The following is a 23525-nucleotide window of genomic DNA, read 5'->3' as shown; positions in this document are numbered from 1 at the left end:
TTCCTTTAAATTATTGTGCTACAGTAGATACTGCTGTATACTGCAAGAGAGCTCCTCTCTAAGGATACTTTAATGAATTTCATTTGCAGTTCTTCCTGGCAACTGATTCATGCAGTGCATCATACTGTACTCTGGCAGTGTAAGAAACAGGTTGGAAACCATCCAGAGTTTTACATGGCTATTTTTCTAGATTATGAAGTTCTGCCAAAAGTGTGTTTAATCATCTCAGAAACTCTGCTCATTCTGAACCTATTTTTGGAGACTAAGAAGAATTGGTGATTATCTGTGTCCCTGGAACTCACTTATTACAGGGAAAAAACTCATGTAGCTCAAGGCATACACTTAATTTAAAAAAAAAAAAAAAAAACTTGACTAGAAATAGGGATCATGGATTTCTCAGTTGATTTCTGGAGTTCCTGAAGAGTGACCAAATCCATTTAATGTTCTAATTCAGCTCTTTACCCAGAACTCCTGTCCTACACCAACATACATGGCATATGTGTCATTTGTCTTAATTAGATTTTTTTAGTTCAGCTGTAAGTGACAATGCATGCAAAATGTATTTCCAGCTTTCAAATTATTCAGATTTCATAGACTCGTAGAAATGTAGGGCTGGAAGGGATTTCAAGAGGTCATTTAGTCCATTCCCCTATGATGAGGCAGGATTAAATATACCCAGAGCATCCATGACAGGTTTTTGTGTAACTTGTTATTAAAAATCTCCATTGACAGAGATTCCACAACCTCTATAGGTAATCTGTTCCAGTGCTTAACTATCCTTAGAGTTAGAAAGTTCCTCCTAATATCTAACCGAAAACGTAGGCACCTGAGTTTGAAAAGTTTGTCCAGCATATTTATTGATTTGCATAAATTGCCACATTACCACACTGTGATATCACCAATTTCAATAACATCACAACAACTCAACTGATTTGCAGTGACAGTATCACTGTAGCATTCAGAAGGAGTCTTGTCATCTTGTGTGACACTTGCCAGCATCACCTTTTATAAGTGATACAGTGCACTATCTACTGCTGTTAATGTGCTCAGTTATTCAGGCTCAGCTACACGTGACTTCTGAAACTGTTGGATACATTCATCCTAGGTACAAGCATTGCAATTACTTCCTGGTGCAATGTGCCAGAAGCGCACATTGCACAGGCCTCTTGTGTAATACAAGGAATGTTGATGTAATAGAAGAATACTTGAGATACTTGATGGAGAAGTTTGGGTGTGGTGTAAACAGGACATAAATACACTGTTCATATCTGAGAGACAAAGTGGCTGAATTATATATCTTTCATTGGATTAAACTTCTCTTGGTGAGAGAAAGACAAGCTTTCACACTTAGAGCTCTTCTTTTCTGTGTAAACTCGAAAGCTTGTCTCTTTCACCAAGAGAGGTTTGTCTAATAAAACATATTACCTCACCCACCTCCTCTCTCTAATATCCTGGGACCAACATGGCTACCACTGGTCATATCGGACAGATGTAAGTAAGTAACGCAAATTATCTCTTTTTGGCACAATATATACCTCAGCCTTACTTGTACTATGAATGTCTGATTACCTGATTAATCATGTCCTGAACAGAGAGGTCTTAGAACTCACTTCATCATCACACTGTGGATGGACGGCTTTATTGAGGTGGTGTAAAAAGTGTCTCGGGGCTTGTCTAGGTTAGGATTCTGTGTCTGTAGAGCACTTGGCACAATGGAGCTCTGGTCCATCACTGGGGCTACTAGGTGCTACTGTAATGCAAATAATAATAATCTATTTTTCTTTGATCAGTCCATTTTATAGACACTTATATTTTAACATGTGTGGTCATGCACTTCCTATCACCTTTATCAACCTTCTGTGAGCAGGCTGTCTTCCCTGTCAGAATTGCTATAAATTAAGTTGACGCTATAACCCACATTGTGTACATTTTCAAATTAGTGGTTCTTCAAACTTCAAAGCATCCTAAAAGCTGTATGGGTGACCACATTTTACTGCACAGGGCAGATGGTCTTTTTCTCATTTGATCAAAGAACACTGAATGTGTTGGTACTCCATGTAAATTATTCAGCTGTTTACTTGGGGATGCACAACAAAGCAGTGCTTGAGATGATAGAATTGCCCAGCCCCACTTAGGATAATTGTCCCTTTCATCACCTTGGCCAAAAGAAGGGAGGTACACTCGATTGGTACTTTCCTCACATTTAATTTGAGTTTCTGCACTTGCAGGTCTTACTGGAGGTAGTTTCTCCCACACATGCCCATTTAGACTAGGATTCTCCTATTCATTTCTGTACTAGCTCTCGAGATGAAGAATTTTACAGCAGAACAATTGAGACTCCTTAAACCACAGTAACCTTGGGAGTTTCTGCAAACCCCATTATTATGTTTTGCAGTGCTTTGGGGTTAGCAATTTTTAAACAGATTGAAGTTCATATCTAGGGTGACCAGATGTCCCGATTTTATAGGGACAGTCCCGATTTTGGGGTCTTTTTCTTATATAGGTTCCTATTACCCCCCACCCTCTGTCCCGATTTTTCACATTTGCTGTCTGGTCACCCTATGCATATCCAAGAAGAAGCCAGAGTAGAACAAACCCCATGTCTTCTCAAGATCAAAGCCCACATCATAAGGGTCATGTCTTCTGACAGACCTCTAACTATTCTCTCCCTGGTAAAGAACTATGACAGCTATTCTGCAGCCCTTTTTCACCTTTACTATGCACTGCAGACTCCAGGTGTTCATATCAACTGATGCAGTATTTGGACACTGTGGCCATGATTTTTTCTAACTTGCTCCCTGCGTAGTCACTTACAGTTGCACATGGTGGGTATGAAATACTGCCATTCTCATTTTGTAGCGTATGAGTGGAAGGCTATTTTCTTTTCCACCCTTCTCCCCTGCTTTCATTGGTTTATCGTGGTGAGGCTATAGCTGCTGAAGTAGTCCTTTTCTCTTCTCTTCTCCTTGGTCTGCAATGGTGTAAAAATTCCCATAAAGTAAATAAAGAACAATTTTGTCATTGCCTCATTGTCTTCTCCTTCATCCTCCTTTCCCCCAATCAAAAATGAGAAGGCACACACTGACCTCAAATTGTGACAAACAAATGAAATAATAAACAGAGACGTTAGAACCTGATACACAGTAAAATATTTGCTCAGGATGTTTGCAGTGGATACCTTTTATATACATCATCCTTGTGCAAATAGTTCCTGGAGCTTGTGAATTTTCTTCTCTTAAATTACCACTGAAGTGTGGGATGGGTTTTGCTAACCTGACACCATTGTTAACAGGATTACTTCAGTTATCCTTTTTCTATCTGCACATTTAGTGGAACAGAGCAAAAGTAAAATGAATCTCTTAGGAATGCTACTTCAGCTTTGTTTCAGAAGCATGTTGAAAGCTGGATAGACTGTAGAAATGCTGTCAAATTTAATTTGTCATGTATTTACAAAGAACAGATTGATGTTATTCCAATCTAAAGGTTCATTAAAATTTGGTAATCATTTTTAGAGGTATAAACCTATGATTTTAAACATTGACAACTAGCTATTTCTAAACCTCGGTTGATGGAGGATCATCTCCAACTCCCTCTTCTCCCTCTCTCTTCCTCCACACATTGTTTCCACTGTCTGTTAGGGCATTGTATTAGCATAGCAGGTTAATTGGAAGCTTTGTCTGCTTGCTTAGTGTTGAAGAATAAGTACAAGTATCTTGTGATACGCCAAAATTCCTCAGTTCAGTAAAAATGGTTGGCTTCTTTCCTGTGTGCTGTTCGTTCAAATTATTAACACTTTCAGCTTCAGTCTTTCTCGGTTGGCACAACAAAACGTGTTTTATTTTATGCTGATAACATGATAGAGAAAAATGTTCTGTGATGAAGTTGCCATTTACCGTGTAATCTGTGTTCATGTAATCATGGGAACTGTAGAAGGAAGCTGCCACTGAGCCAGGTTCTCTGATGTAGCTGAACTGCATATTCCAACTGGGAGTATGTCTGCTGACTCACATTTGTTATTTCTTTGGAAGTGTCATGCTTAATGCGAAGAACTAAGAGTTGAGGGCAATGGTTTTGTCAAACACTTGCCCATGTCTTCGAGCTTTCTTAAAATATCAGTATTAGTGGACATGTCTGCACAGCATGACCAAGTAAAATAATGCTTTTGCTTAGGTCTGATCATTTAGTAGTTGTCTTCTTCCTACCCCCATTCCTTCAATCCATGGCTTTAGTGCTTGGAAGAAAAACTGCAGCAGTTGGTACAAGCCTAAGTGAAATTCTGCTTCTCTTCTGCATTTGAATGGCATTCCCACCAGTTTGGGTATTGGGTATTGAACACAGCATTCACGTCATGTAACGGGCCCAAAACTTGTATACTCTATTTGGCTTTTAAAGTAAAGAAATTCTCCTGCAATGTTTGTAATGCAAATTTTGTAGCACTAAGAACCTGAAAGTGACTGTCAAAAGTGCTACTATTGATTTTTCAGCAACCAAACTGAAATAAATACAAATAATGAATGAAGAATATAATAGAGAGATTTTTAAGATTTTCACTTTTAATAATCTAGGATTGTGATAGTAATTTAGGTGAGTTTAGGGTTTATCTACATAGTAAATTGACCAGCAAAACTAGTGGTCTGTCATTCAGATATGCTAAGAATGTTTTCAGCCGGCCACCTGCAGGAGCGGAAAGGGATTTCCTCACAGCCCCCCCAGCCCACACACACAAGTGTATTCAATTTTTTAAAAAATCTCCTCTCTCTGAAGCGTCAGGGATGGCCATGGCTAGAGATGGGACATTAGGGCCCAGGGCTTTGAAGGAGGGCCAGGGCTCTGAGGGAGAACCAAGTGTGCTGACCTAAGTTCTCTCAGCTGCTGACCTAAGTTCCCTCTAACCTGTGTGGCCATGCAGTTGCCTATTAAATCCGGTGCAGAGGCTCAGGGCTATGGCGGGGAGAGGCGCCCCTCCCCACCAATGCCAGCGCGGAGCTGCCGCGGTGGGGAGAGGACTCGGGGGGGGGGGGGTGGGGGGGGAGAGGGGAGAGTCCTCTCTCTCCACCGCAGCCCCTGGGCAGCCCGCACCCCCAGCCAGAGCCCTCACCTGCCCCCATGCCCCCCAACCCTCTACCCTAACCCTGAGCCCCCTCCCACACTCCGAAACCCTTGGCCCCACCCCCACCACATGAATTTTGTTATGTTCACCAATATGAAGGTGATGTGTCACACATCTTCTCCATACTGGTGCACATAATTAAATTAATTCTGCACATGGACGTAAAAAATTAGAGGGAATGCTGGTGCTGACTGGCTGGTTCTTGTTCACATGCTCAGGTCTAACTGCTATATATGGGGTTGGGAAGGAATTTGCCCCCAGGTTAGATTGGTTATATATATTTTTTTGCCTTCCTCTGCAGCTTATGGGTATAGGTCACTTTCCAGGATTGTCTGGGTATATCTCACTGAATCATTTTCCTGCCTTTGCAGGGATCTCGGGCACTGGTGCATCTCAACCCCCCTGTTCTCTGCCTGTGGTGCATAATAGTGTATCTCCTGTTAGCTGTAATAGTTGGTCTAATTTTGGTTGTTGAGCTTAGCCTGCAGGTGCTGAGTGATAGTGGTGATATACAGGAGGCCAGACTAGATGATCTGGTGGTCCTTTCTGGCCTTAAACTCTGTGACTGTGAGAACTAACGTCTGGTTGGTTTTCATTTTAGAGAGTGGAGATTTATGTAGACGCACAGACCCAAAGAAAATTTTAATGTTCATAGGTAAAGCCAGCAACATTGTTTATTACTTGGTCTTTAAAAACAACAACAACAACAAAAACTAGTACTCTGGCATCTGACTTTCAACTGGATTTTGGTTTGCATAGTAACAGTTTCTATTTCTGATGCACATGTGTCAAAATGTAACAGTTCAGTCACTTTAGCAGCCAGCTGACTGTCAACTCTTATGAAAGGTTTTTTGGGGAAAAATGCGAGTAGCTCCAGTTTCTCAACTTTCAAACCTTCTGTCAATTTTGTGACTTTTTTTCTTTCAGGTGTACACCTCTGACCCTTCATGTTAACTTCTACTCTTTTCAGACTTCTCCAAAATTGTGATGGGTTATCTACAAACTTCTTTGAAGATAAAAATCACTGTCTACCATGTGCAATATCATGTTTATGCTCTGAACTGAGTGTTTTCACCATTTTATTAAGGTTGGCCAGGAATGCAAAGTCAAGCAGAACTTGTCCTATTTCTTACTTCTTATTCAAAATATTTCAGGGAATATTGGAAAAGAAATGTTTGCAAAACTGCTTTCTGAGCCATTTCACTGTGCAATAGGCCGCATCAAGTTCATCAAGGGGACATTGAAATGGGTGACACTTATTGTCAGAAGATGACTTGGAAGTAGGTAGTCTGTCAGCAGTACTTCCAGTTTATCTATCATTTACCAGAAATAAAATCCGAAGCAGACTTTTTCTAGATAGAATAATGGCTACAGAAAGCATGTTTAGCTAACCACAGCAAATACGCAAGATGCTGCCAAGAGAGAGTTTCTGTCCCACATAATTCTTGCTTGTCTCCAAGTACAAAAATATTGGAGTAATCTATCCCAAGATCTTTCCATAGGTACAAAGATATCTCCATCTCGCTAAAAATCTGTATGGTGGAATTGATTAAAACTTCCAACGGACACCAAGAAATGGGGGCTGATGTCATTTATTAGAAAAATATGAAATAGTCAGAAAATGGAAATCTGACACACCTTGAGTGTTCAGAATGGCTGAAGGAATTGTCACAGTGAATGGTGAAAGCTACTGTTTCTCAATTTATTACTCATGTAGCAGACATAAATTTGGTGTCTTCTGGATACATTAATCTATGCATGCATCATCTGTGATATCACTGCATTCTGAGTCTCTGTCCCCTCTTACCCTCAGAAATTGAGTGGTGAAGAGTGGTGAACGTAGTCGCGGAGCCTGCTTCGCTCCCTCCCCAGACCTGGGTGCTGGGGGCTGCTGTTGGGTTCTTGGCCCTCCTCTTCAGCATCAGAAACCTGCATTCTGCTCCCTGCTTCTCCTCAGTACATTCAGTGCTCGTAGATTTTTGTTGGCACAGACACAGCAGGAGATGTATTGCTGCTAGCACCATTGGCTTGGGGAGGGTGAACTCAAAATATACTTTACAAGACCTCCTGATCGAACAGTGTATAATGATCTATTGGCTGGAGACCCATTTTAAGAAACAAGCCCAAGGGAGCAATATTGTAGTCGAACTTTAATCCTAACTCTCTGTTATTTCTTGACTTGTTCAACTTCCATGCTGCTTTCTTTGTGTCAGGGCTGGGATGTAGGTGGCTATGCCTAGTGGTTAGTGTAGAGTGGAGGGCTGGGTTCCCACATCAACTGGGATTCTGAACCAGGAGCTGAGGTCAGGAACCAAGAGTCAGGTACCAGGAATCGGGCCAAATCAGGAGGTCAGGATCAGGAGACAGGACCAGGTAGAACTGGCTGAACAGTCCAAAGCAGGGTGGAACCCAGTTGTATGGTGACTCGCTGATCCTTCTTCTGGCTTATGTAGTGGGAGCGGGCCAATCAGAAACTCTGGTGTTCCACCAGTTGGAGCCTCAGGCTGGAGGCTTCTGTCTGAGCTGGACTACAAGGAATCCCAGTTCAAGCTGATGCCAGTAGATTGCTGGGTGGAGAATTGGAATGTGATGACCCCCAGTATCCCTGTCGACCTGTGGGTCATGACGCTTTGGACACCCATGTACTTCAGGACTACCAGGCCATCCCTGTTTAACAGCTTGTTATTCATTGTGTTGTTACTTAGCATGAGCTGAGTTAGTCCCTGTTGAGCAGCAGCGATTACCATTCATGGTCATTAGGCAAAATCATTTTACTGTGGGACACCTCACTAAAGTAGCAACCCTGACTTACTGCGTTCCACTTAAGCAGAGAATACTGTGAACACATTTGTTCATAACAGTTTGTAAGTTGCTTCTGATGTGTAGTGCCTTGGCCAAAGTAATGCACTGCACAACAACTGAGGGAGGAGAATTTGTTGGATACTGGGGCAAACGTCTATCTGTTCTTATTGCTTTAAAAAGTCAGAGGCTCTTTAGTGTCTTATACACTTAATGGCATTTAAGGTCTTGTCCGAAAAAAATCTATAGGAACAGCCTGACTTCAATTCTGGGCCAGATAATGGAGTGGCTGATATGGGAATCAATAAAGAATTAAAAGAGGGTGATATAATTAATGCCAATCAACATGGGTTTATGGAAAATAGATCCTGTCAAACTTGGTATCAGGTTTTTTTTGAGCTTGCAAGTTGGCTTTGATAAAGATAATAGTGTTGATTCATTATACTAAAACTTCTGTAAGGTGTTTGACTTGGTATTGCATGACATTTTGAGTAAAAAACTAGAGAGATATAAAACATGGAGTGGGTTAAAAGCTGGTTAACTGATAGATCTCAAAATGCAAACAGGGAATCACCATCAGACAGGTGTTTCTAGTGAGACCCTGTAGGGATTCGTTCTTATCTTGATCCTACGCTGTTCAACATTTTTATCAGTGACCTGGAAGAAAACAAAACCTTTACTGATTAAAGTTTTCAGATGACACACAAATTGTGGGAGTGGTAAATAATGGAGAGGACAGGTCATTGGTAGAGAGCTATCTAGATCACTTGATAAGCTGGAGACAAGCAAACAGTGCTGGACAAAATGCAAAATTTTTATTGCCAGTGAGTGGCAGATGTAGGAAGAAATCTAGGAAGCTTTCCAGCCCTGTCATGCTGTCTCTTGGCTGTATGGACTTACACCATCACCCAGTGATGAGCTGCCGAAATTTTAAGGAGTTCCCTCCTCACCCCACTAGGGGGTCGTTGCCCACCCCCGCCCCCCGGGACTCCTGCCCCATCCAACCCCCTCGTGTTCCTTGACACCCCCCTCCCCTGTCCCCTGACTGCCCCCAGAACCGGGCAGGAGGGTCTCGTGGGCCACTGTAGCGGCTGCCCACCCCGCCCCTAAGAGCCAGAGGCACCTGCCAGGGGGCAAGGTGGGGAGTCCTGGCGGTGCTTACCTAGGGCAGCTCCCAGGAAGCATCCGGCAGGTCCCTCTGGCCCCTAGGGGTGGGGGAGCATAGCTAGGGGGGGAGCAGGGGGAGCGGCCACTCCCCCCACTGATCACATCAAAAGTGGCGCCTTAGGCGGGACTAAGCTTAGGCTTAGGCTGGAGCACCCACGGGGAAAACTGGTGGGGGCAGAATGCCCAGTGCTGTGCCCGGCCCCAGCTCACCTCCTCTCTGCCTCCGCCTTCTCCCCTGTCCCCTGACTGCCCCCAGAACCGGGCAGGAGGGTCTCGTGGGCCACTGTAGCGGCTGCCCACCCCGCCCCTAAGAGCCAGAGGCACCTGCCAGGGGGCAAGGTGGGGAGTCCTGGCGGTGCTTACCTAGGGCAGCTCCCAGGAAGCATCCGGCAGGTCCCTCTGGCCCCTAGGGGTGGGGGAGCATAGCTAGGGGGTGAGCAGGGGGAGCGGCCACTCCCCCCACTGATCACATCAAAAGTGGCGCCTTAGGCGGGACTAAGCTTAGGCTTAGGCTGGAGCACCCATGGGGAAAACTGGTGGGGGTAGAATGCCCAGTGCTGTGCCCGGCCCCAGCTCACCTCCTCTCTGCCTCCGCCTTCTCCCCTGAACGCACCGCCTCTCTCTGCTTCTCCGCATCCCCCTCCCCCTGGCTTCCTGCGAATCAGCTGTTCGGAGGGAAGCCTGGGAGGGCTGAGAAGCAGGCTGCAACTTCCCACTCCGGCTGAGGGTGGCGGAGGTGAGCTGGGGCAGGGAGCGGTTGCCCTGTGCGGTACCTGAATCTTTTAAGCAGTACCTGAATCTTTTGAGCAAAGACACTTTCTTACTTTTATTTATTTTGGAGAATAACAACTAACAGACTGAAAGAATGGTACAGGTAGGTATTCTGATCATGCTATTCTACTAAACTAACAGCCTTTTCAGGATTTCACCTTGGCTCTGTAAGTGAAGTTGACCTATTTAGTTTAATCCTTGTATGCAGAGCTAATTAAATTCTTTAATTACATTTTAAGGATAAACTTAAGTCCAAAACCTCTTCTGGGATCAAGTCTAGAAATTGGGTGTCTTAAAGTTTGGATTTTGAAAAGTTAGATTACCTCTGTGTTCAGAATGGCAGTATACTCCTCAAAACACTTTGTGTTAACTGTTTTACTTGAGGCAGCAATGGATATAAAATATTGATGAAAGGTAAAGGTCAAATGCTTTGCCTTAGCATTTATAGCAAGCAAATATCCAGGGGAAAATCAAGATCCATTGTGCCCACAAGGGCTGGGGAGGAGGGGGGAGAGATACCAGCGAAAGGAGGACACTCAGGCCTAAGAATAGTAAACTATGCTTTATGGAAGGAAGGAAGGAAGAAAGAACTTACGCTCCAATCTGCGCAGGGGAGCCCCTAGGACACGCAGAGGGGCTGCAGGGGACTCTGGCCATTTGGGACAGCTGACCAAGCAGGACTCCGCCGGTGGGGGGGGGGAGGAAGTCCTCTGCGACGCTATATACGCCGCGCTTATCTAGGGGTTACATGGGGTCAACAGCTGGCTACAGTCTTGTATGTACGATTTATGCTTATTACTGACTCGTTTACAGGCAAAAATATGCTGAGCTATGCTACAATGTCTTTTGGCAGCGTCTATCAGACAAAGTTCATTGAAACTGCTTGCATCCTCTGCTTACATCCAGTCACATACTCAGTCCACCACTTAGCTCCTCGCCAATCTTCCGCAACCTTGCCCCTACATCCATAAAGCAGCAGAAGCTATTCTTATGAACAGTCGTGTTTTACAATGACACTACCATTGACTGAAGTTGATTTAAGCACTGTCTCATAGCTCTTGGTGATTTCAGCAGCAGTTAGTTACTCAACACTTCCATAGCATGCACCATAACTTAATAGAGAGGCTGTCTTCCTGACACAATCCTGTTTATGCCTGAGTACTATCCTAGTGAATACAGCAGTCTCATACATTGAAAAGTAATAGCGAGAAGCTTATGCTCAAATAAATGTTAGTCTCTAAGGTGCCACAAGTACTCCTTTTCTTTATACATTAATTTGTAACTGTGTTTAATATGAGTGTTTTCCCCTTGCTGGCAAATAGATGAATTACACTTTCTTCTTTTGTCATTTCATTTTCCCCTCCCAATGTTTATGTCCTCTTGCTTCTCTGAACATGCTTCTTGCCTCCTTTCCAATGCCCTGCTGGGCATCTGGTCCTTTTCATCATCTTGCACAGCATTTTGAGTTGTGTTGATTCCACTGGACGTTCCTTTCCAACTGGGGACTAACAAATTTATTTGGGTGGGTTCTAGCCCACGAAAGCTTATGCCCAAATAAATTTGTTAGTCTCTAAGGTGCCACAAGGACTCCTTGTTGTTTTTGCTGATACCGACTAACATGGCTCCCACTCTGAAACCTTTCCAACTGGCAGCTCCAGTTCTACTACTATAATTCTGTTCCCTGTAGGTCAGGTTTCCTTAACCCCTCCTATGTATCAGGAGCCCTAATGAAGACATTGGCTGGATCCTCTTGCTTCCACAATCCACTAAAAGCAACTGCAAGCAAGGACAAGACAACTCCATGTGATATGTCAGCTCTTCTGAGACTGCCAGCAAACTTTCCGAGTGGCTCACTGTTTGACTTCTTTTGGGCTTCACTCGGACAGATCTGCTTGATCATAAGTAGTTTATTAATTTTAATGCAATCTTAGAACTATTGTAAATTTGCTTAATTGATTTTTTTTCTTGTATCACTGAATAATGGATGAGCTGTCTAACTGCAAGCTGCTACTTGGCATAGATTTCATTTAGAAAGATTTTAGCATGGAAGGATTTGTGTGATGCTGCACATGATTCATATTTGCTTAAATAGACAGGAGAAGTTTTCTTTGTGTGTTTCAGTTTTGTCTACGTTCTGGAGTGTAAATTCTGTAATATCCATAAAACTGTAACATGGCTAGAGTGAAAATCTGCAGGGGGGGAAAGCAATTTCTCAATACCTGCAAGATTATCATTACAGTAATATGAATGAGATTAATTGTTTAAAGCAAAAAGTCAGTCAGGACATTTGGGTTCTTCTCCCAGCTTTGTCACAATTTTGTGTGACCTTGAGCAAAACATTTAACTTCTTGTCTAGCAGGAGTGCATTCATTGAGGGGGAGAGGAGGATGGCTCATCTTCCTCTGAGTCATCTAGCTTGGCTGCTGCTACTGGAGGCAGGATACTCAAATGTGAAAGATCATATGGCTCAGGTATGTGCCCCAAGCCTGATCAGGAGGGGAGCAGGTCTTGTATCCCTTCGGTTCTTGGCTGGTACCATCAACTCTTCGGAGACTACCTGTGACTGATGATAAAACCAAGGGCTTACATTTTCAAAAGTGTCCAGTGATTTTTTGGGTTGCCTATCTTGAGACCTCTAAAAGGGCCTATTTTCAGCAGGAAGGTGCTCAGCACTATCTGAAAACTGCAGGCACCTTTTAAGGTATCATGTTTGTCACCAAACATTTAGGCCACCAAAATTGCTAATCACTTTAGAAAAGTTATGCCTAGACTATTAAAAATGTGGACCATACCATAAGCAGAGCTCCCATAACTCTTGATGAACTAGCATCTCTATGAAATCCATTACGGACATAGATTGGAAATCTGAATTTTTACATGGAAGAGGCTCATACATGGTGATGGGTGGCAGTACAAAACTGTTAAATATGAGAGCTTTGTAAATCCTTTATGGATTGGCATCTGAATCCAGGCATATTGCATGATGTGAAATGCTGTTTCCACCAAGCTGTTTCTGGCTTTCAGGGTAGAACACATTTCTGCATGTGATAAGAGTTAAGCACCTAGTAACAAGCCTCTAATGAACCTATAGCTATTTCATTTACAAAATGAGATGCTTCTCAGCTGTGGGTGAAAATCAGGCAGCTGAGTAGATTTTAATTGGGCTCTGATTACTCAGATTGCTGGCACCTGGTAGTATTTTGTACTGTGGCTGAAGAGAGCGGTTCCAAAGACAATAACTAGCCATGTACCCAACTATTTTCAATTTCTGAAATTGGAACCATAGCATTTTTATATGTTGTAATAGTGAGATGAAGCAGATTTTGCAAAGACAATTTGAGGAACAAACATTAGTAAGTTTGCGGGAGGTAGGAGCTAAAACAGTGAGGTTTTATTTTTTCTTTTAGAATTCTATCTTACTAGCAGTATTGCCTTCCCCACATATTAAAAAATTGAGTGGATTGCAAGATAATCATTTTTATTTTATTTTTTTGGTGGCTCTTATTTACCTTCTGGTTCTTGGGCATTTATGGTCCACATCTTCAACCTTTCTGCAACCCTGAGGGTGAATAACTTCTTTTTAAGTGAAAGCTGATTGTCAGTCATATACATTCAAGAGGTGGGGCTTTTAAATAAAAGCCAGATATGATGAGACCACAAAATCATGAGAGTTGTCAACAACGTGGAGGTGCTTTCAGTAGATATGTGAATAGGGAGCTATTTTTTCCAAGCGGATCCTGCATTTCCCCGCTCTATCAACATCTCTGCCCACCTTGAAACGCTTACATGAGAGATTCTCTCCCTTCCAACTTCAATGGAGAATTGCTTCCATTCACTTGAGTATGTTGCTTCTGTACAGGATACTTCCCTAACTGGAGCAGCAGAACCATGACAGAAGATCACAGTGTACTTTCTCTTCCTCCTTCTGTAGCGCTGCACATCATATGTTGGTAGCTGAAAGTTAGTTTCATGTGGTTGAGGGTTGGCCAGCAGAGGCAAATAGGGATCTAGGAGCAAAAGGAGATGGAAACAAACACACAAACCAGAAAGGAGAGAGATGAAACGATAACAGCAAATTGCTTAGTTTTAGGGTTGAAATTATATTTCTCTGGCTAACAGTCTGATTGCTTGTGGCACTTGGTAGTGAGTGAGTGAGTTGTTAGTCAGAAACTGAAACTCAGCCCAGGCTCCCTTTGTGTTTAATTATCCTTCTTTCCTGCTCCAGTTCAATGCATTTCAGATAATACTACCTGTCTGCATGCCTCCATCCCGCTGCCTCAGACATCCATGAAATAAAGCGTAGGTCAATATACAGTAATTTGTTCATTGTATAGGCAACTGGTGAAGATATTCTTTTGGGCGGAGTGGAGCTGAGTAAAACTGTCAGGCCCCACTTTCTGGTGTGCACGCGTGAGGGGGTGTCACTGTTTCTGTCCTGGCCTGGTGCAGAATATGGCTCCTGTCCTATAGGACTGGGCCCAGCTCCCCACTCCAGCGGCTTGGCTCTTGCTGCTCATAGATTTGTTGTGATGGGCTCGTCCGGAGGAGGCGGAAGAGGTAACCATCTGACCACACCCCTCTAATATTTGTTATTGGACCAACTTCTAAAATTTTTCAGTCTTAGCCAGGTCTACACCAAAACCCCCGTGAGCGGACATAGTTAAGATGACCTAACCCCTCAGTATAGATAGTGCTTGAATGCCTTTATGACTGGAGTTATGGAGTTTAGTTGTGCACTATGCAACGATACACCGAATGAAAAGGTGCTGTGAAAAGGGTGCAGGCTGGCGGTGGGGGGGAAGAGGGCAACTAGACAGGATACCAGTAAGACTTCACATATTGCTGGCTCACTGTAGACTTCTTCAAAGTAGCCTTTAGTTACTCAAGTAGCCTTGAGTAAAATTCCCTACAAAGGGAGCCAACTTTAATTAAAAACAAACAAAAAACCCACCCCTCTGAATTATAGTTGCCATTTAAATTGGGTGCAGGATTTTAACCCAGCCATCAAATTGCACAATTGCCACCCCTAACAAATAGTTCAGGGTAAGGCTATGTTGACACTACAGCCTGTGTGGATAAAATTCATGTCACTCAAGGGTGTGAATATTCCACTCCCCTGAGTGACATAAGTTACACTGATGTAAGCGCTCATGTGCACAACACTATGTCGACGGGAGAGCTTCTCCTGCTGACACAGTTTCTGCCGCTCGCGGCAGTGGGTTTTTTTTATGTGGGCAGGAGAGCTTTCTCCCATCGATACAGAGCGTCTTCATAGATGCGCTGCACCACTGCTGCTGTATCAGTACATCTGCGATGCTGCAGTGCTGTACATATTGACATGGCCTAATTTTAAATTCCTGTCTTGTTTGTGTAGAGCTGGTTGGAAAATTTGTTTAAAAGTGAAAATCTTAAAAGCCTTGCATTCGTTTACAAAAGTGATCAATTTGTGTGACTGAAAATTTGTATAGTATTTTTATAGATTTTTTTTTTCCTTTTCAAAAGCACATTTTAAAATTTTCAAAATAGCTATTCAAAAATAAATTTGATTTTGAAGAAAAAATCCCCATTGTTGGACTAACCTGACCAATCTAAATTGGTAGTACATTATGAAGGACAGAGTAAATTTTTAAAATTGAAAAATTTCAAAAAAAATCCAAGAAGTTTTTTTTGGGAGAAAAAGGGCGTGGTCCTGCAGACTTGAATACATGGATGAATAACACTAACCTCATCTGGATTACTGACATGCATAAAGTTTAGCACCTGTGTAATGGTTTGCACATCGAGGCCTAGACTGTTATGTAGAAGGTTTGGGGGAGGGGGGAGGGGGCAATTGTTAGTTGAAATAAGTTTTGACCTGCTTTGCTTATGAGCTTGAAACTAGGCAAACAAGGGTTAACCATTGTCTTTGTCTCAGATGGCTGGATGAATAAAGAGCTGGGTTGAGTCATTTAAATAATATTGAATAGAACTAAGAGATTCTTCATTAATTCCTCCTGCAAATTCAGAGGTCCTGCCCTTTCCTTTTTGAGTCTTATGTTAAATATTCTAGATATAGTGGAGATAGAGAGGCTGAATGGCGGCGGGGGGGGGGGCGGGGGGAAGCAGGCATTTCATTAACTTACAAATGAACTTGGATACAGAATCTGTTTGAAAATCAATTAAGTTTAAAATTCAAAGGAAAGGAGTGGTGCTGAATTGGACTAAGACTCTTCATTCTTTCTAGGTACTAAATAAGCAAGCCCTGGTCTACACTACAGAGTTAGGTTGACATAAGGCAGTTTACATCAACCTAATTCACACTAAAAAGTATTTCCCACCCATGTAACTCGCCCACTACACCAACTTAATAACTGCACGTACGCGAGAGGCGTAGTGTTTAAGGAGATGTAATTAGGTCGCTGCAGTGTCAATGTAGACACTGCATTGCTTGCATCGACTGTTGCTGCCTTTCAGAAGCCTTCCCACAATGCCCCATACTAACAGTTAAATTGGTGCAAGCTTTCCTGGAAAGGGTGCAGACAATTGACACAAGGAGTGTAGTGCAGACATGCAAAAGTGATTTAATTACTGTGATGGCTATATGTCGACTTAATTTTGCAGTGTAGACATACCCTAAAGCAGGGGAAGGCAAACTTTTTGGCCCGAGGGCCACATCTGGGTATGGAAATTGTATGGTGGGCCATGAATGCTCACGAAATTGAGAGTTGGGATGTGGGAGGGGGTGAGGGCTCCAGCTGGGGGTGTGGACTCTGGGGTGGGGCCAGAAATTAGGAGTTCAGGATGCGAGAGGGGGCTCTGGGCTGGGGCAGGGGGTTGGGGTGCGGGGAGGGGGGAGGTGAGGGTTCTGGGGTGGTACTGAGGATGAGGGATTGGGGGTGCAGGATGGTGCTCCGAGCTGGGACTGAGGGGTTTGGAGGGTGGGAAGGGGATCGGGGTGGTACAGGGGGTTGGAGCACAGGAGTGGGTCAGGGATGCAGGTTCTGCGGGGTGCTTACCACAAGCAGCTCCCAGAAGAAGCAGCAGCATGTCCCCCCTCCAACTCCTACGTGGAGGCACAGCCAGCCGGCTCTGCATGCTGCCCTGTCCGCAGACACCACCCCTGCAGCTCCCATTGGCCATGGTTCCTGGCCAGTGGGAGCTGCGGAGGTAGAGCTTGAGGTGGGGGCAGTGTGCAGAGCCTTCTGGCTGCCCCTATGCATAGGAGCAGGAGAAGGGACATGCTGGTGCTTCTGGGAGCCGTGCAGAGTGGGGCAAGCCTGCGACCCTGCTCCTGGCTGGAGGGAGGCAAGCCCCGGACCTCACTCCCCAGTGGGAGCTCAAGGGACAGATTAAAATGCCTGGAGGGCCAGATGTGCCGTAGTTTGCTCACCCATGCCCTATAGGCTGGTATCAAGGGAGTGGCTCCCAAGGGGGAAATAAGTTTAAACTAATTGAAGGAGCCAAACAGAAGGTCATCTAATTTATTTGGAAGTCTCCAGAGAAAACAGGGCTGGGGTCAGTGACAGAAAGAGGGTGAAGAGTCCAATCTTTGTGGTGACAGAGGCACTCTTCCTCATAACTAGCTGCCATATAGTCTCTTAAGACCTAGTGGAGTCACTCAATGATGAGTTAATTGGAGTTAAAACTTGAGAATTGCTCCTGACTTGATTCCTGTTCACATAGAAACACTCTTAACTACATTGTGGAGGTGCTTTTAACTCTACTTGTTCGCTCAAGAGAGAGTATAAGCTACCTGTATCTTGAGTGACCTCTACCTGTAAGTCAAGTGAACATGATTCATCTGTTACTAACACGACCACTCTGTAATGAGGACATGTCTGTGTAGGCACCAAATCCCTGGAGCACCCACAGAAAAAAATAGTGGATGCTTAGCACCCGCCGTCAGCCAGCGCCTCCTGTCCACTGGTGGCCCTGCCGATTAACTCCTCCCTTTCTCTCCCTCCCAGCGCCTCCCACCTGCTGCGATCAGCTGTCCCATGGTGTGCTGGAGGGGGGGAGGAGGCAGAACTGTGCGGGGAGAGATGGGGTGGAATGGGGGCTTGGGAAAAGGGGTGGGATGGGGCCGGCTCTGGGGGTGGAGTGGGTGTGGGAAGAGGTGGGGCAGAGGTGGGGAATTGGGGGAAGGGATCGGGTGGGGGTGGGTCCTGGGGTGGAGCGGGTGGTTGAGCACCTTTAGGGCCTGGATGAAGCCAGTTCTGGTGCATGTTCACATGCTGCTAGTCCTTCAATGCCTTCCCACAATTCTCTTTCTGTGCTCGAAAAGGACAGACGTGGTTTCGCATAATTCACGGGTAAAGAATTCATAGAACAGTTTGGATTACTGCAGCACTGAGAACCATGAGATATGCTACACATGAATGAATACAGCACCAGTACAGACACTGCAAGTCTTTTGCAGTGTGGCTGCTCTTACTCGAGCAAGGCTAACTCGAGAGGAGTAACTTGTCTGTAGGTAAATTTGAGTTAACTCTGCAGTGAAAACATACCTTTAGGTGCTTTTGAAAATCCCACCTCTAGATGACAAGAGGTGAAATTATTGTGCAAAGCCTTTCAAGTCATTCAAGACTTAATTTGAAGCCCAGAATAACTGATCTACATGAAAGTCAACCATAGTCTCTTGTAACTTAGCATTTCATTTTAAATTTTTGATTGATTATTTTATTTTAGAGAAGACAGCAGCCTCTTCCAGCTCTGATCTACGATGAGTGCCAAAGCTGCTATCAACAAAGAAATTTTCGCCCCACATGATGAAAGGATGCTGGGAGCTGTCCAAGTGAAAAGGAGAACGAAGAAAAAGATCCCTTTCCTAGCAACTGGGGGCCAGGGTGAATATTTAACCTACATCTGCTTGTCAGGTAAGATAAATGATTTTGACATCTAGCCATCCTTTTGGTTTATCTTTGAAGTTTGATTAACGGATTGGCTATCATCTGTTGCTATAAGGAACAGTGTGACTTGCATTTTAATAATGCAAGTGGATGATCTATGATGGTTACATCTTTAATGTTTATAAGTTTGAATGCAGGAAGTGTGTGGTTTGTCATATGATATAGCTGACAGATATAGCTGATTTGTCCGAAGGTTTCACAGTTATTATTAAAACTGTTGGTGGCACAGTTGCACAGTATGAACTTATCCTGTAGTTAGTATACTTGGAAATATTAGGTCTTTGTTAATCTGATTCAGCTATTCCTCTAAGGGATGAACTTTATATTGTACCTGCTTCTCCTGTATTTTCTTCAATTGTCTGAAACTAATACACTCCCCTGTTCCTTTCAAAGATCCCCTCTGTGTATGATTACGTCATTGGGACCATGGCAACTTAGCTGTTTTCAGCTCTGTGAAGAATGTCACTGTCACCTAATTTAAAAAGGGGATGAAAAACAGAAGTATTACTACTTTAAAGGATTTTGGGTGAGGATGGGAAGAAAGAACATAAAAATCTCTTTGAGGGGTCATGTAGAAAGGAGAAGGATGGTCTGGTTGTTGCTGATGTGTTTAGGCATTGCAGTATCTCATTAGGATTCTACCAAGTAGCTAGCAAAAAGGCTGCAAATTTGAGTTTGGGCCAAGGGTAATATGATAACATGGCCTTGATGTTTTCTACTATTTTAAATTTGTATATTCTTTTCTTCCTACCCTGATGTTAAAGCATAAGTATTATATAGTGCCCTTTTTGCTCATTCAGATTGTGAGAGTGAACTCAATACTGTGACAGCATAATATGTATGCCAGAATTTAATTGCTTTCCTAGGATTCACGGGTCTTTTGTTTTGTTTTTAAGCACTGAGATGCTATATATGTGTTAGAGCATAAATAAATATCATTTCAACTACCAAAAGAAGACAGACTTCTTTGTATGGAGACAAAAAAGAGTTATTAAACTATTTGTAAATCCCTGAAGGAACACTTTAAATTTCTGCCCACATTTGAATTTTGTTAAAACAAATTATGATAAATGAAGGCGGGGGTGGGGGAGCTACCTTTTATGGACACCCAGCCAGCCATTGCTATAAAACCCCTCTTAGTAGCTGTTATCTAATTGCTCTATCTGTAAAGGGTTAAAAAGTCTCAATTCTATGCATAGGTAAAAGGAAGTGAGTGGGCCTGGCCAAAAGAGCTAATCGGAAGGCTAGAACTTTTAAAAATTGAACAAAGACTCCCTTTTGTCTGTCTGCTCTCAGGGAGAGGCAGTTATGCTGTGAGAAGCTTGGGTCAGGTATGAAAAATCGTCAGTAGATACCTAGAAACTACTCATCTAAAACCACGGATATCTAAATAGATCAGGAAATGTCGAGGAAGACACGATTAGGTTTATCCCTTTTATTTCTCTCTGGCTTGTGGATTCCTCCATGCTAACCCCAGGTGCTTTTGTTTTGCTTGTAACCTTTAAGCTGGACTTCAAGAGAGCTATTCTTGATGCTTAATCCTTGTAGTTGTGAGGTTTTTTTGTTTTTTGTTTTTGTTTTAAATCTAGCAAAAGCCTAAGTTCCCAGATGTATTTTCTTTTTTTATTATAAATAAAATTTACTTTTTTTAAGAACAGAACTGGATTTTTGTGTCTTAAGAGTGCACATGTTGTTTAACTAGCTGGTGGCAACAGCTGATTTCTCACCCTCCCCCCCCCCCCCCCCCCCCCTTCTCAGCTCTTCCTCAGGGGGGTATGTGTGTGTGAAAGGGCTCGAGGGTACTCCAAAAGAAGGAATTCCCAAGTGCGCCTTCCTGGGTTCTCAAGGGGGTTCTGCACTTGGGTGGTGGCAGCATCTACCAATCCAAGGTCAGAGAAAAGCTAAAACCTTGGGAGTTTAATAAAAACCTGGAGTGGAGAGATTCTAAATTTTTAGAATCCTTGTGGGCCCCCACCTTCTAAATTTGAAGCCCCAGAGTGGGGAATAAGCCTTGACACAAATAAACGAAACCAAACAAGCTTTCATAAAACTGAAGACCAATAGAAATGATTTCACAATTTAAAAAACACCATTTTCATTTATTTTACTTTTTAACAAATATTCCCCAGCAGCATGTTAAAGAGCAAAGAAGTGATTAATTGATTTTTTTTTTCATTGTTCCTGTTGCAAACAATGCAAAAACTAAGCCAGATGTATAGTAACAGTACATTGGATTTCCTTTAACCTTTTGTCTCTGACATAACTAAGTCGATACCCTTTAAATAGAAAGGTATGAAATAGAGTGGATTTTCGTTTTTGCTGTTGCCTTTTTATGAACATTCTTTGATCTAAAGTGATTGGTTTAAAATAAAAAGTGTGTTAGTTTTTTGAAGTGGAACTGCCATTTATGTATTCAATACCTTAGAAAAAAATTATAATACTTGTGCACTGTAGGCATTGCAGTAATAGATAACCTAATAGTTGCCCAGAAACTCTTGAGTATGTCTTCAGTAATAATGTCCTCTTGCTTTTCAGGCTGAGTTGCGAATAGTCTTTCTATAACTGTTTTTAGTGTACCACTATAAAATCAGGAGCAGCTGGGGGAGACTGCGAGCTGCTTGGAGATGTCAGTCGGATTGATGTCTCTTGCCCAAGCATCTATTCTTACTATTTATATCTCTATTTGAACAACAAATATAGCAAGAACATATCTGTTTAATATTCTGATTTCATATTATTTTCCCTTAATGCACACTTTTAAACTGTTTTGTTTTCAAACTCATGGTGAACTGATACCACCTTCTGGCTAAAATGATATGGCTGACAGCCAAAGAAAGAGAAACCCTGAAATATGAATATGAGATTTAAGTCTGAATTGTGGACTCTGTAACGTTTTCTTTTCAGCTGTTAGTATCATAGGATCTTAGTTTTCATTTTCATTTTTCCTCCATTGCCTTTCTACTGCGATCTTTAAAGAGTTGAAGGAATTGCACTTTTATGCTGAATACTTTAGGATTATCAGAGTGAAATACATATGCAGATGAATTAGGAATATAGTTGTGTAAACACTTTGAAGTACGGTTTAAAATTAGTTTCAGTTATTTGGTTTGACTGGAGAAGAAGTTTTCAGGCCTGATTTTCCTGTGGTCTAACCCTACATGCAAGCTCTGAGTTTTCGTGAAGTTGTCAGGACCTGGAGTAATACCAGTGTTCATATTAGGAAAATACCATTGGAATTTCTCAGTAAACAAGCGTCAGACTTGAAGTGTGTCCAGAGAAGTCTGCTTTTCTTGGTTTTGTCTTTTCCAGAATAATTTCTTTCCAATACAACTTAACTTAAATTACCAAAGTATAAAAAGGCAAAACTTATTAATAACTCTCCTTTTAGAGCATGTATGCATAATATACATGTATATATGTTAACATGTATAGCAAATATATAATGTGTTTATGTATGTACACATAAGGGCCAACCAGACATCAAAAAAAGTCACTATGTATTTAGGTTTGGAAGGATCAGATTTTAGTTGGTAAACGTTGGTAAACATTGATTTCAATGTAAATACACAAACGACGATAAAATATTTCCATCAGTTAATAATAGAAATTTACAGACAGACAAAGTAAGAGCAATGCTGGTTAAGAACTTATTAGAGTTTAAGGATAGGTATTTTATATATTTTTACATGCAATATTGACAATTTTTGTCTTTTTAAGGGTTATAAAGCTTTAACTTTTTGAATATCAGTGTCTACAGGAGAGTCATACATTAAATAATTGTATGACTCCCCTGTACTACCTGACTTCTCCAATTTCCTGCAACTGTGAAAATTTAAATTGATAAATTAAAAACACTTAAAAATGAATGTAGATATACATCAAAATTATTTTTAAAAATAGTGAATTCTGCCAAGCCACTCCTCCCCCACGATATGTAGAAGACATGGCTGTAGAAGAATTTGCTTGTATTGAACAGAATTCTGGTGGAAAAGTTGAAAACTAGGGTTATTTGTATTGTCAGCAAAACCTAACTAGCCAGGGAAGTAAACTTAAATTCACTGTGAAGTTTACCACACTCTAGTGTACTTGTATTTTAGTAATTTGTTCTTCTCATTCATTGGATTGACTTTTATTGATGTTTGCTTATATAAAAACTAAGGATATTAAAATTATAGTGGAATGTATAAGGACTGAGGTGTCTTACTGCTTTTGTGGGTCTCATTTCCACCGACTAGTTTACTTTGTGCCGTACTAAAGTAATTTTGATAACTCGTTTTTAATGAGAGCTTAACTTGCAAACTGAAACAATCAGCCCACATGAAGTGACTTTTTAAATGATGGTGGTAAATATTCCATGTACAAGAAGTCCTTGCTAAGTCCTAGTGTTGGAATCTAGGTTCTTATATGTACAGAAACCTGAAACTCAATTATGGTAATGGTTATACTATATTCACTGATCAGGTTGTAGCTTGTGAGTTATATGATGTGTTTAAAAATCAGGTAAACATATTTGTCATTCCAAATGTAAATTCAGTATGTATTGTACAAAACTACTAAGGGACCTAAAGATCTCTGTAAAGAACCTCTCTGCTCCATGTCTATAAGTTCCCAAGAGGACAGGTGAGAAGGTCAACTGCTAAACATTACTAGCTGAAGGAGAGGGAGCAAGAAATTACCCTTTAAAATTTAAGCACATGCTTAACTGCATGCTTGAATGCTTTGCTGTATTGGGATCGAAGGCTAGAAAGAATTGTTTATGATGGTATAAGAAGTTGTAATGTATTGAAACT

General features: G+C 42.2%; 1 protein-coding gene across 4 annotated transcripts in view; it reads left to right on the top strand.

Annotated features, from left to right (window-relative positions):
- The window catches only part of STXBP6 (syntaxin binding protein 6), a 219006-nt gene that overhangs the window by 33885 nt on the left and 161596 nt on the right, over positions 1-23525 (top strand). For all 4 annotated transcript variants that reach the window (XM_043549055.1, XM_007069352.4, XM_043549056.1 and 1 more), the window contains exon 2: positions 18515-18702. In XM_043549055.1, coding sequence (XP_043404990.1) covers positions 18549-18702 — 154 coding nt within the window. In that variant the 5' untranslated portion in view covers positions 18515-18548. The remainder of the gene's footprint in view (positions 1-18514; positions 18703-23525) is intronic.

Source organism: Chelonia mydas, chromosome 6 (genome assembly GCF_015237465.2).
Source record: "Chelonia mydas isolate rCheMyd1 chromosome 6, rCheMyd1.pri.v2, whole genome shotgun sequence".
Classification (NCBI taxonomy): domain Eukaryota; kingdom Metazoa; phylum Chordata; order Testudines; family Cheloniidae; genus Chelonia; species Chelonia mydas.
The sequence above is the reverse complement of the archived record's forward strand: the minus strand, read 5'-3'. Positions and strand labels throughout refer to the sequence as shown.